Source organism: Taudactylus pleione, unplaced genomic scaffold (genome assembly GCF_031769625.1).
Source record: "Taudactylus pleione unplaced genomic scaffold, aTauple2 ptg000016l, whole genome shotgun sequence".
Lineage (NCBI taxonomy): Eukaryota > Metazoa > Chordata > Amphibia > Anura > Myobatrachidae > Taudactylus > Taudactylus pleione.
Window position 1 is genome coordinate 34,628,405 of NW_028284418.1, and position 14,831 is coordinate 34,643,235.

Here is a 14,831-nt window from a genome sequence, read left to right on the forward strand (position 1 = left end):
TATCTGACACCATGACACAAGGGGGACAGTAAGATTCTTTGGGTGCATGCATAATGTCATGTAGCCTAGATTACTAATGAATCATGTATTAAACATGAAACGTGACACAAGGTATTTTCAAGCAAGTTATTATGAAGTATAAAGACCCATAGACTACTAAACACTACAAATCTGGTAGACATGCAAATCATGGAGTCTTTTCATGACCCCATAGAAAGTGAATTGGAAAAAGAACCGAATGAGCTATTACTGTTGATAAGAAGCTTATAAATGTATTTCTCCATTATAAATAATCAAACATATAATAATTACTGACAATCAACTGAGCATCAAATGGCAAATTAATAAAATAAAAAGTTTATGATACTACTGCAGTTACAGACAATATACCAAGCTTGCCTACTCTCCCGAATACCGGGTGCCGCTCCCGATCCTCCGGAAAGGCAGGCAAGCCTTTCCGGAGGATCGGGAGCCTGAATCGCGTCATCGTGGCTCCGCCCCCTGCTTCACAATGCCTTTATTTTCGGCATTGTGAGGGGACGGGGCCATGATGACGCGATTGTGTGACCCCGCCCCTGGCCACGGAAGGAGGGAGCTGAATGTCAGCAAGTATGCATTATATTGAGAAGTTCAGCTGGAAAACGCATGAAATTACCCCATGAAGGCAACCAAGCATAAGGGCAATGTGTATCTGTAGTGGTGATATAGGGACAGATTCAGAAATGGACGCAATGGCGATGTTTAAGCCGTTGTGTGAATAATGGTGATCTGCGCACGCGTCTGAGTCACACTGCGCATGCATCGAGTTTCATTACCGTCGCTCGCAGTGAGTATTTATTCACAAAGTGATTAGCAGATGGGGACAGTTTGTGGACAGCAATGGGGGGGGTGATGTCGCGCAAAGATGTTCGGGGCATGTATCAGCCTGCTACTCTGATCCTGTGCACAGCAAAAATGGCTCCGGTGTCTCAGGTTCCGCAGTTTATTCTGCGCGACCATACAGTTACTACGAAGGCCTATTATCGACTGATCTGCTATCGATGATGCTGCGCCTTTGTACACAGTCTTTTGGGTTTACAAAGCCGCCTGTGGGCGTCTCAATACAAATCCCGGTGGCTGAGACTTTTGCATATTATATTGCACAGCAGTTGTGTATAAATCCGCAGCAGCGTTGGCATTAGCGTACATCTCTGAATCAGGCCCATAATGGTGCAAAAATGCAAAAATGAAATGCTTGGGTGTCAATATATATATATATATAATCATGTAGATGGGCACTCCTGGTACTAAATAATATACTAAACAGGGCTCCCCTTGGTAGAAGAAGGCGGCCCTTATCCGGACTTGTTTTAAAGCATAAAGTGCATGTTTATTCAGCCAACGTTTCAAGGCTGGAAAGACCTTGTCATCAGGGTGTCATATGGCAAACATACTTTAGCATTATTTGAACTTTAAAGGGAATTACCCGTTTTTAACACCATTCAGTTATTTGTGACTATTGTCTTCCCAATTCTCTAAAATGTCCACTGGCACCAATATCAGACATCCAGTGAAACAACACAGATTGACCTTATTAAATATAGAAGTTAGACATTTAGAAAGTAGTAAATTATACACAAAATACAGAATGGGACTTGATGAGAACTGTGTAATGATGAGTCACAAATCCAGCAGCTGGGAACTCCAACGCAGAAAAGTCTGATCAATGTTTTTTACTTTTCAAATGACTATTGCTTGCAAGTGATAAATACCAAATTTTGAGTTAGAGCATCTGCGTATCATTCATGTTTTATTTTATTTTTTTTAATCGCAGGGGCATAAAATAAGTAATCAGTAACAAACATTTTGCAAAACATATAGATAATTGAGAAGTCTATCTGGTAAGCCTTATTGAATTACATGAACAGTTAGCAATCTGTAAGTATACTCCAAATGAAAAACAAATAATCAGTACCAGAGCAAAGTAAAAGGCCCCATACATCTGCAATGTATTGGGCCAATTTCCCAATCCCCAGACGCCAGGTCATCGGTGAAATCTAACATGTGTTGGATTTCATGGATCTGCTGATCACAATCAAAATATGATCGTGATCGGCAAATCGTGAATTTTTAACATGAAGAATTTTACAGATTTCCAGACGGAATGGCCATCATCGATGGCCAGTGATTCCGGTCAGATTGGGGAACCAGTGAAGCGGCCAGCAGATGTATGGGACCCTTAAATCTGATGACAACTCTATCAAATGGTCTCCTAGCCACGACAGAAAGAAACATTCTATTTGAATTGACAAAAGCATGTAAAAAACACAAATTATTTCACCTAAAAATAATTTCTCTCATGTCAACTATAGAAAGCGCAATGCTGGCTTTTTACCTTGAGAAGTTCCCTTGGAAAGTCTTTCCCTCCATTTAATCCTTCCAGGTTTCCAATGAATTCTGAGCAAGACATCCTTTTACCGATGTTCTGAAAGAGAAAAGTTTACAGATTCACGATAAAAAACAAAGCCTATTTTAGCTTAATCAGAAATAGAAATAATTGAATATTTGTGAACTATTTAGTATTGTGTGCGTGTTACTGCATTTATTTCATGCAGAATGTGATCTAAAACAAATAACACTTTTTTAAACACACTAATCTTATATCCAATGTGTCTGTTGAACAGAAAATTAAATCATTCAGAGAAAGTGGTAGCAATTATATTAGCCAAATCTCTAAACTGTCCTAATTTCTGCAAGACAGCCCCAATTTTTAGGGAACTGTCACATAGTTGGAACGATTGTCCTGACTCAAAGGGAGTCAGAAGGGATGGAAGTGCTGCTAGTACCACATGCAGATATGACAGGTGTGACATGCCCTCATCAACGTAACCCCTCCTCCCCTGTAACAGGCTCCTGATTGTTTTATGTCCAATGATAGGAGATGTGCTCTCTCGGATTTCTCTTTACATGTACAGATCTTTGGCACTTTTGCATGATCTTGCATTAATACAAGAAGAGCAAACCGCAGGATTTCTAAAGAGGGGTTTCCAAATATGTTCATGGGGGGAGCTATTTAACAAGTACTGTGGTGGTATTTGTACTGTGGAATACTTGTTCTGTAGTTATCATAGCAGGATAGTGATGTCATAGTAATGTAATATGTTAAAAAGCTTGCTTCTTTGAATAAAACAATTTTTAAAGAACAAAGGTGGAAAAAAGGTGAGGGGCGGGGAGCAATGTTTACATGACACGCTGCCTTCTCTAAGGTAATGGCCCATGGTGGGTGGAAGAGGGCACACACCTTTATTTCTGTTATGTCTCCTTTTTCTCATTTCTCCCTTCCTTCCTTATACTTATACGTAAACTTCTCTTTAAGCCTGTTTTTCCGTGTTTGTTAACTCCCTGCTCAAAATCGCTTCTCCCCCTCTACGTTCCCTCTGTCATTTCTGTTGCATTCTTCATGTCACTTTTCTCTTATCCAGATACCCGGCCTCTTTCCTGTAGTGCAGTGTGGCATTGGCTATCTGACGGTCTTTTCCTGCTGGCTGGGCAGAGAAGAGATACGGGCCTTTCAGCACACTCACTCTCCTTGTGCAGATGGTAACTCAGTGCTCACAGGCCCAAGGTTGGAGGAGCCACTGTGCAGTGACAAGATGCTATTTGCCTCATTGCAGCCTAGACCCCGCGCAGGTCATGTTGATCACATCGATCCTTCCATTCTGTAGGGAGCGTTCTCTGAGGTCTGATCCAGGGAATGTCATTCAGGTGCTGAGGAAGGGTGTTTCTAGGCAACCTAAAATCCCCATAAGTGCGCGCCTCTAACAGTTAAGTACACGTTTTGCTGCAACATATAAATCACTTCATTTAGGGGACTTAAGTCAACTGTGAGTCAATGCAATATTTCTTCTACTTCAGCTATTCTGTACTAGATGTCCTTGCGTTGTTATGATTGATGAGGGACTGCAGCAATCATACAGATACCCTCACATTCTACTGTAGAATAATATGCTGATCCACTGTTCTGTCAATTACTGTGAACGATCTGGACTCGCATGTTGTAAAGCAATAAAAAGCCCTGATACTCATAGGTGTCATGCTACACGGCTAGAATGGGCATATATAAATGGAATGCAGTGTATCATGTTCTAATATCATAATATATCTTATTTATAATAATAAACTCCACTTTAGTCATACCGCAGAATATTGTTCTAGTATCATTCAGGATCACCCAGGTTGTCTTTGTGACGTCCAACCAATTACTTTCCCATGGATTGCCAGTTTTCCAGTGATGTACTTATAGTGGACTGACGAATACTCTCAAACAATATAAGGCTTTCTAACGTACAGCTGTAATGCATTATTGCTATTATGGACGACTACTTCAGGTAAGAATAAGAATGGTTCTAAATTATCTCCATTTATACACAAACTTCCTAACTATGGATGTTGGTGGGCAAAGCTTTTAGCAATGTATCTGTATTCTTTTCTAGCCTCATGATTCAGGCCTACGGCCATGCACCGTACAGAGCAAACTGTGGAGCCTGACCATTTGCTCTATTGCAATTTTTTTATAAATGTAACACGACATTTTACTCACGGTACGGGGTAAATTGACTAAGATGGGAGTTCTATTAAGAAGTGATGTTGCCCATAGCAACCAATCAGATTCCAGGTATTATCTTCTAGAAGGTGCTAGATAAATGAGAAGTAGAATCTGATTGGTTGCTATGGGCAACATCACTTCTTAATAGAACTCCCATCTTAGTAAATTTACCCCTTAAGCTCATTTACCAACAGCAAATTAAATGTGAATCTAAAACTTTGCTACTTGCCAAGTGAGCTTACTCATCCCCTAGTGCATCTCAGGTGCACAGCACATACACTGCCTAGTACCCCAGAAACCCAATGTATGGGTCCACCAGAAAATGGTCATTATGGAAAGAGAAACATGTTCCTACTGACACCTGTAGGAGCATCCCCTCATTTCTGTCCTGCTCCTAAACTGCGCTCCGTTTAATCTCATTATTAAGCTAATCACAAGAGTGAGAGGACATCAGGACTGTCTTTATTACATGTGTCATGTTTGTGTGTTTAAATATTTATATCACATTTGCTATATACTGTGCCATTGTACCTAAATTTAGCCTCTTAAATATGCACACTGTTTTCTAATGAAGACAACAAGCAATTAATGAATATGTTCAAAAGAGACATGAGACATTAATTTGTTTCCGCTAAGGGCCTGATTCAGCAGTGCACTCTAGTCGGGAATCTGTGCAGGTGCCGGACCTGTACTGCGCATGTGCAGTACGGGACCTGCGTGATCGCACATAGACTGGCAGAATACTGTTAGTGATTAACAGTCTGCTGCCGTATATGGGCAGGAAGGGGCGGCGACTGCCTCCATTTCCCAAAACGGAGGCACGTCGCCGCCGTTAGGGGGAGAGGAAAGAGGCCAAGAACTTCATCAGCTGACGGAGATTTCCTGTCCTCTTTCTCTCATCTGTGTCGGCCGGCTTGCAAAACCCCATGGGTCACATAGCCAGACAATGTTCTTGCAGATTAGGCGCTTGTGAACGGGGGAATGGAGATCCGAACGCAGGCGTGCCTGACTATGCAAACGGCGTTTTATGAGAGTGCATAATTAACTAAGTAGTGTCATGGCACATGTGACATGGGAGGCTTTTACACTGACTTGATCGTAGTGCTTAAGAGAGGGTATGGTCAACCTTAAGCTCTACGACCAGCTCCTATGGTTCCCGATGGTCTCGATTAATCCTTATATGCCCGAGATGACGTGTATTGCGAACGAGAAGGGGGCGTGTTTTTAGTCTTACGGCCGCATCCTCCCCGCGCTCGTCCAGGTAATGATCCCATCTTAACGACGCAACTTGCGAGCGCTTCATTTGCATATGCGTCCCCTTTTCCCTTACGACAGACTCTGAATGAGGTCCTGTATTTCTTGCTGGATAATGATAATATAGAAAGGCTACAAACTGGAGAAGGGTTGAAAGCTCACCAGTAATGGTTAGTGTAGAAGAGAATACTTACGTATGTAGGTAGAGTGGTTGGTCATTTTATTTCTACCGACCTTCTGTGGTGTAACATTTTGTGTGCATTTAAATACTTTGCTGAACATCGGTTGTGATTTTAATTAACTGTTTCCTTGTAGTATCAATTCCAGTCATCATAAATGTGTTCATTTTATGTATTATCCATTTCTGGACATCTGCCCTCTAAGTTCAGCCCCCCATTTAACAAGAAGGAGTATCCTCCACCAATGGTGTGTAACAGTGTATGTCAGGTGAACAGCTCCCATAGAGAACTTTAAGAGGTCAACTGATTATTTAGAATTGCATTAAGCCAAAAGCTCACATTTTCATGCGCACCTCTATGGGATGCAAGGGAAAAAGTACTGTACCTATGTTACGACCAATATTTTTGTCTCTTTGCGTCACCCATCACCACTAATTGAATTGCCCCCCACAGAGTGCCTGATTATTATTTCTTTCAACTTGCAGAATGCTTGAGGGAAAGTTGACTAGAACAGAGATTCTCAAACCCAAACACGTGCTGTGTTTCTCTTCCCAGGAATACATGGGGATTAATCACTGGTTCAAACTATTCAATATAATTACCTGTGCTCCTGGATAAAGGTTTAACAAAACTAGCACTAGGACAGGCTGACAAAAACTGGAAATGAGTTTTCAGTGACCAATACAATAAGTCAAGAAATCTGGTTAGGAGCAATCAGGAGATTTAGATATTGTTACAATGTTTTAAAAAATGCGGCACAGAAAATACGTGCTAGTAAAAGAAAAAGAATACACTGAACTATTATATTTTTTTTCCTTTTAGTTTGCAGTTTTACTTCTCAAACTTTGCAACGTTTTCTTACGTGTCAGGGCAGATTACAATGCATAAAACACACCGTAATACTGACAATAGGCTTACTTACATGTCCATGCAAGTCAGTGTTTAACAGCATCAGTGCACATGTCAATGTATGGACTCCATCTGAAAGATAGAAAGGATGAAATTCAGAGGAAGGACCCTGCTTCCCTGGTCTCTATTATTCATATAAAGAAAATGAGGTGACACAATGTGACGAAAACCACAAATGAACGGAGTGGAGAGAAAGGAGAATGTCTTAAAGGAATGGAATAAGTAGTGCAAGGACAGATAATGTAGGGAACAAAGGAGATGGGCTCCATAATATGTGGTGAATAGTGGAGGAAAATAAAGGAAGGGAAGAGGACTATAAAGAAGATGTGGTGTGAGGAACAAAGATAGACATATAGAAAATGGAGACAGAAATAAATAAATGTATGGCAGGTGGCCAGAGGTAAATGAGAGGGGTAGGGTGATGCACACACTGGGGCATTGTGTGTTTTAGGCATATTTTCTATTTCCCTATAGATTGTTTGTTGCAAGCAGGGCCCTGTTACCTCTTTCTAAGTCTGTTACTGACCTGTCTCATTTTATTTACTGGTTTGCGCACCATTGTGAAGTGCAATGGAATATCCTGGCACTATATATATATATATAATTGTTCATAAATATATCATCCTTCTTGATGCACAGTATTATGTGTGAATAATAACATTTGCATCAACATAGAAATGAATAGTACTGTAAAGATGGTCATTAGTGCAAAATAGGGGTATTTTATGAAATATCTGTAAGACCTGACAGTGGAAATTAGAGACAATGGACTGCTATGACAAAGGAAGATAGTAATTAACCTAAATATGAAGAACAGGAGACAAACAGGATATAGTAATGAAGGGATGCAAACAGTGTCTGACTGGGACATGAAGTGCCCTCTGAGGAATGTAGTGGTAAGGGCCCAAGCATAAAGGGGCATAGCCACCACAAATAAACTTGAATAACTATTAGAGAGAACATAGTCAGCCTGCAAAAAGCAGGGAGCATTTATAAAGGAGGGGACAGGAGTGTGTCAGCACAGCACACTTTGATTTGTGTTAGGTTCAATATGGGTGTAGTTTCCATAGAAACAAACTAAGCACCCAAGTTCATCCATGGACCTGCTCCGCCGAGTTAATGAGCCTCTATTAGAGTAAAAATGCATAATTTGAGTGCATGATCTGGAACCTGACCCCTAGAGTAGGGGCTCACAAACCGTAGGACCCACCGGAGATTTCCCCAGTACACCAGTGAGTCAGTCCGACCCTGGATGCAAATGAAAATAAAAATGATAGCGACAGTAATTGTGAGGAGAAAGTGGTTACATTGGAACAGAAAAATGTAAGGAGTGGTAAGCAGGGTATAGTGATAGATAAGACAAGAATGGGAAGGAGGAAAAAAGGGGAGGAAAAGGGTATTGTAAGGCAACTTCATAAGTGCTTATGAAAACTTGCAGAACATAACTAGGTTTGAGGAATACTAAGTAGCTGCCATAAGTGTTTAACTCCAGCCCCAGGGTTAACTAAAAGGAGGGATTCTCATATCAATTTAGCAGTTGGTTTGTAAGTCAATATGTATGTGTTATGTTTAACAATTCAGAGTTCCCCAGGTATTAAATAAGCCACTGATATTTGTAAATAAGTATTAATCAACATCAACACACTACAGAGAGTGGTTGTGTCTGTACTTTATAGTTCCATCATTTTAAAGTTTAATTTTCTTATACAGTAACAGAACATTATTTATTCCACATTTGCATTGTGTCTCTGATAACAGGTCAGAGAAAGCAAGCAATAGAATCTATACAGCATGTGAGGATCTATTGTATTGCACAATGACGCACTATAGTAAAAGATTACGGACTGTGTTGCTGACACCAGAATTTGCAGAAATACGACTTTTCCTTCTTATCTCATTTTGCTACTGACCCAAGATAAAATATAGTTTATAGTGCTGAATAGCAGACAATTGCCTCTGTTTAGTTATATGGCAATAGTAGGGATGTTTATATTTGAAGATATGTTTTATAGCACAAGAAGACAAATTTAAATCAAAATGTATGTTCATGAACAAAAAACAAAAAAAAATCCAGTTTGAGAATTAATAGGTTTTCAGCACAAATAAGTTGACACTAAGAATAAACCATAAACGGTAATAGATAAAAATAATAAAATTTATACATCTATACAATAGGCAAATCCTACACATATAAATCAGTGGTAAGGCAGTTATTTGTCCACTATTGTTACATATAATAGTAAAAAAAAAAAAAAAACAATAATTGGCATTCAAGTTTATGACAATCATACAAAATGTTGTGGAACTCAAAGTACTGAACAAAGCAATTTGCAACAGGGGTATTTAAGAAGATAAATGGAAAAAAGGTGCAATTGGCCTATGCACATTTGGACATGGATGGGGCCTCAAAACGTCCTATAAAAAGGAGTCTGGGTAGGAGAAGCTCTATTGACGGTTGATGAAAAATCTGTTGTTTCAAAGAATGATCTCTCCTCTATTAAATGCATTGATCAAGGCAAATCTTCATAAAACATTCATGATTAAATTGGAAAAAAAATAAAAATAAAAATAAAATAACCTCAAAAAACCTCTCTGAGTGGCTCAGTCGCACCGGCTGTCTCGCGCTGTGTGGCGTATTGATCCTAAGGGGTAAATTTACAAAGATTCGAGATGGTCCCGATTTTCAAAGTGATTTATCTCGCTGGAGTTCGCCTAAAAATGGGGGATTTAATCCCTTTTCTTTTACCAAATTTACAAACAGGCGATTTGAGGCTAAACGAGTTTGCCAATGGTGAAGCAGAACGAGATATCTCTCCCGAGTAACTCGTTTTGCAGGAGATTAATCACCCGAGATTGCAGAGTTTTCTATCTGCAAATCTCTCCCGAGCTAGCAGCCAGCACATATCAGTGAAATATGTGTTTGCTGCTTGTGTGTTAACCCTTGTTAAAAACAGAAAAATGTCTCTATAAAAAATGATGTGAGGTCCCCCCCCAAAACACTAACCAGCCTCGGGCTTGCCAGCCTGTCCAGGTTCTTAACATTACAGTGAAAAAAATGTGTATGGATCCCCTGTAATGTAAGAACCAGCACAAGGCTGCAGGGACAGAGCTGGTTTTAAATATATGCAGAAAAAAAAAAAACGTGAGTTCCACCGTATATTTAAAACCAGCCCTGGACCCTTTCTAACGGGGGGGCTGACGCCACAGCCAGGGGTGCCCTTACACCGGGTCCCCCAGCCGCTGCATCAGCCCTGACCATTAGTCAGCCCAGGCCAGGGATCCCTGGGCAGTTGGTGACCCTCCCAATAAAGGGGTCACCCTCTCCAGGGCACCCCTAGCCTAGGCTGATCCCCGTCACCCCTTGGTGGTGGGTGGTGGGTTGATTGTGTTAGGTGAAGTGTAAAAAAATAGATGTATCATCATTGTCTTTACAGTGGAACTACAGGTCCCAGCAAGCCTCCCCGCGTGCTGGTACTTGGAGAACCACAAGTACCAGCATGCGGGGCATTAAAGGCCCACTGGTACCTGTACTTCACTTGTAAAGAAATGGTTAAAAAAACACATAACACCTGTAAAATAAAGCTTTATTACATACATACACATACATACTCACCTGTTTCCAGATGTTCACGTCCACTTGTAAACGTAAAGCATCCTATTGGAATTACCTGTAAAAGATCCAATACTCACCTGTCTGTCCCACGATGTCCTCTGCAGAAATCCAAGACGGGCCCCGGATACAATGTAACAGCATGTTACTACATGCTGTTACACTGCGCTGTCTGCTCGTGGGAACGAGCAGACTTCAGTCGCGTGCCGCCGGCCAATCAGCAGTGGCTAACATTAGCGGCCGCTCATTGGCTGGTACCCACGTGGAGGAGCCGCTCATTTGTTAAGCCCACGTGGGTCCCAGCTAATGAGCGGTTCTCAATGCTGCTGCTCGGCTCATCTTCCTCTCCAGACGTTCTACATCTGCTTCCCCTCTCCTTCAAGCCCTACACTGGCTCCCCTTCCCCTTCAGATGCCAATTCAAGGTTCTTATACTCGCCTACAAAGCCCTCACCAAATCCTCTCCCACATATATTTCTGACCTTTTCTCCCTTCACACTCCTGCCCGCCCACTTCACTCAACAAATGCACGTCGCCTCTCTTGCCAACTGATTACTTCCTCTCACTCCCGCAACCAAGATTTTGCCCGTGCTGCTCCCTACCTTTGGAAAGCTCTTCCTCTCCCTATCAGACTCTCCACCTCTCTACAAATCTTCAAACGGGCTCTCAAGACCCACTACTTCATCAAGGCCTTCCAGCTCTCATCCTAACACACTTCATGCTCTACCCTCCCTATCTTCCCCTTCTGTGTCATGCCTGTCTGTCTGCCCCTCCCCTTTAGAATGTAAGCTCTCACGAGCAGGGACCTCTTCCCTCATGTGCTTCTCTTTACATTTTCTTCTACTCCTTACTCCCCATAATGGCACCTAACACGTGACTGCCAACTCCCGGCTGCTTATTGTGAGTGCTTTAATCGCTGTTGCAGCAATGTATATAAATCGTGTCCTTGTCCTGCACTGTAATGTACTGTAAGTTACTTGTTTCTTGTTCACTTATTAGTTTTATGAACTATGTAAGGCGCTGCGGGACACTTGTGGCGCTATATAAAGGATAATAATAATAAATAATAATAATCATGATATTCATTACCTCATTTTCCCTATGTGCCTAATGGGCCCCATTTATGAATAAGCCCCAAATATCCTATCTCTGATGAAAATGGCTACTGCACAGACTCCATGCTTTAAGTACCTCCAGGTAGGCTTCATATCCTGATCCAAAATTACTGCAGTACCGCCATCTTGTTACTGTGAGAGAGTGACACTTAGCTCTGTGAGACCCAGCGTGTTAAGCTGTTTTACCACTGTTCCAGCAACCTGCATCGCGACCTGCAAGCTGTATACAGTAGGTACTCCGCCCGCATCCCGCCCACTTCTTAGTAAAGTGGGCAGAATGGGGAGAATAATACCGGGAATCCACAGTCTATGAGGAGGAATGGGGCCTAGTGATGTGATTCTATGGTAAATGCGTAATTTGGACCCATCCTTATTCATATATGGAAGATTTGCCGCAGTTTATTGCGAGGGGCGGTGCCTAATGATGCAAATCGTTTGGCCCTGTCCACATCACCGCCTCTCTGCATCTCCCAGAAAGAGAACAACAAAAGTAGGCAAATGTGGTATACAGTCAGTGACTGGTGATCTGTATCACACCCCGCTCCACTCCACCTAAACCAGTGTATTACAGGGAGTACGGCTGCAGATGACATATTCTCCAATAAACCAACATACTGTTTAAGAAACTGGGCTTTCTGGTTTGTATATAATTCTGCCATACCCACGCACCTGTACACAAGCATTTCCAACATATTTGCTATGTCACAAAGATTATTGTCGGCAGAAGTCATGCCCAGCAAAGGCCAGCTAATTGCCTATGTAAGAAGAACAGGAGTTCAAGTACCATCGTTGTCCATCGATCGTGATTGCCATCTCAGGATAGCAATAGCGGTATACAAATTTATTTTTCTTTCATTATTTACTTTACTCTTCATTTTAATTTAATCTGCTACTGGAAGCTCAAGAACAAGTGCAGTGCACGTGTGTGACCAGGGGTGACTAGGGGTCACTTAGAACATTTTTTAATGCGTGTGTATAGACTCTAGGTATAGACCTGATTGACGTCTAGTTATAGACCTGATTGAGGCAGAAGGCAGCACAAGTAGCACATTTTGTGTATCAGGGAAGACTTGTGGGTAGTGTGGAACAAGAAGGTCATATAGAATGATGCATCTTAGACCAACTATGCAGCATAATTGTAGCAACCCAACAGAGTTTACTGTCCACATATTGGAACATTAATAAGTACTCATATTAACAATATTGGGCCACACAGAATAGTCTACAGAATGTCCAAAACACAGCAAAACTACTGTACATCTGGAAAAATAGCTCATTAGGATTAAAAGACAACATGTTATTTATTAAGGGGTTATTATGGGCCACTGACATCATAGATCTTGTAACTGCAATATAAAAAATAAGCACTGAGACCATGCACTGTGCACATGAGAAATTCTTTACAGTAAAAAAAAAACATTTACCATTAAAGTGCAATTAATAATACTAATGGACAAGGCAGACACATTATTAACCTTCAATTACAATTAAAAGGAAAGCAATGGGAAAGAGATGAAACCATTGGTAAGGGAAGGACAATGGGCTCAGAAAACATTGATATAAAAAGCATGATCAACTTTCTAATTGGCATGCGAACAAACAGTAATTACATATATGCAATAAAAAAAAAGAGGAGTTTAATATGTTTAAGATGAGGTCTTAAGTCAATGGTGACAATATGCTAAAATTCAGCCGTATGCCTATTTGCCAATATGGCATACCATACCAATATGGCATACGCATACCACAAAGGTGGTATGCGGGAACAATGTATCCAATGGGGACCCATAAGTTGTTCCCGCTCAACACATTCTAACAAAACCACTAGTAGTATGTGGACAATTAGTCGTTGTCTCACAATCCCAGCGTATTCACATGAAAGAATGCTATATATAAATGCTGTAGGCAGACAGTTCTAGCTACAGAACTCTCAGAGGACTGCAGTACAGTCCAAAGATTCCAAAGTGAGTAAAATACAAGTTATTTAGCTTCCAATTTACTAATGTCTCAGTAGTTGTGATACAGTATAATTCCTTTTAAAAGGAGATCTGGTTTCATTAGTACGGTTTTGGCTCGTTTATGTCCGGATCTAAAAACTGAATCTTACCGGTATCCAAGTCTAAAGTGTTTTGGATAGCCAAAAAGATAAATCCGCACTTGACCTAATTTGGCGAAAAAAAAAAAGGGCCGGATTATAGGGGCAGTCATCCCGGGGACCCCCACACATAGGGGGCCCCCCCACACTGTCCCCTGCCCCAATCCCCAATTTTTTTTCATTTTTCTTTTATCGGAGCCGCCTGCAGCGGCCCGTAATTAAGCGCTGCCCCCAGCATATTGCTCCGCCCCTTCTGCTGGCCAATATGCCTTTCCCTGCCTCTGAAGTAAGCAGTAAGTAATGTATATATGTATATGTGTACTGTCTATGTGTGTGTGTCTATATATGTGTGTGTATATATATATATATATATATGTATATATATATATATATATATATATATACATACACACACATACAGTCAGGTGCATAAATATTGGGACAATGACAGAATTTTCATATTTTGGCCTCTATTCACCACTATTCACCACCACAATGGCTTTGAAATGAAACAAACAAGATGTGCTTTAACTGCAGACTTTCAGATTTAATTTGAGGGTAATTACATCCAAATCAGGTGAACAGTGTAGGAATTACAACGGTTTCTATATGTGCCTCCCACTTTTTAAGGGGCCAAAAGTAATGGGACTATCGACTCAAAAGCTATTTCATGGACAGGTGTGGGTTATTCCCTCGTTATTTCATTATCAATTAAGCAGGTAAAAGGTCTGGAGTTGATTCTAGGTGTGACATTTGCATTTGGAATCAGTTGCTGTCGACTCTCAATATGAGATCCAAAGAGCTGTCACTATCAGTGAAGCAAGCCATCATTAGGCTGAAAAATCAAAACAAACCCATCATAAAGATAGCAAAAACATTAGGTGTGGCCAAATCAACTGTTTGGAACATTCTTAAAAAGAAAGAACGCACCGGAGAGCTCAGCAACACCAAAAGACCCGGAAGACCACGGAAAACAACTGTGGTGGATGACAGAAGAATTATTTCCCTGGTGAAGAAAAACCCCTTCACAACAGTTGGCCAAATCAAGAACACTCTCCAGGAGGTAGGTGTATATGTGTCAAAGG

General features: G+C 41.1%; 1 protein-coding gene across 1 annotated transcript in view; it reads right to left on the bottom strand.

The window, feature by feature from the left end:
* PSD (pleckstrin and Sec7 domain containing) overlaps positions 1-14,831 on the bottom strand; it is a 266,492-nt gene that overhangs the window by 184,902 nt on the left and 66,759 nt on the right. Inside the window, exons 10-11 of the mRNA XM_088473556.1 lie at positions 6,941-6,999; positions 2,375-2,464 (exon numbers count right to left, since the gene is read on the bottom strand). Of these exons, the coding sequence (XP_088329682.1) occupies positions 2,375-2,464; positions 6,941-6,999 (149 nt within the window). The remainder of the gene's footprint in view (positions 1-2,374; positions 2,465-6,940; positions 7,000-14,831) is intronic.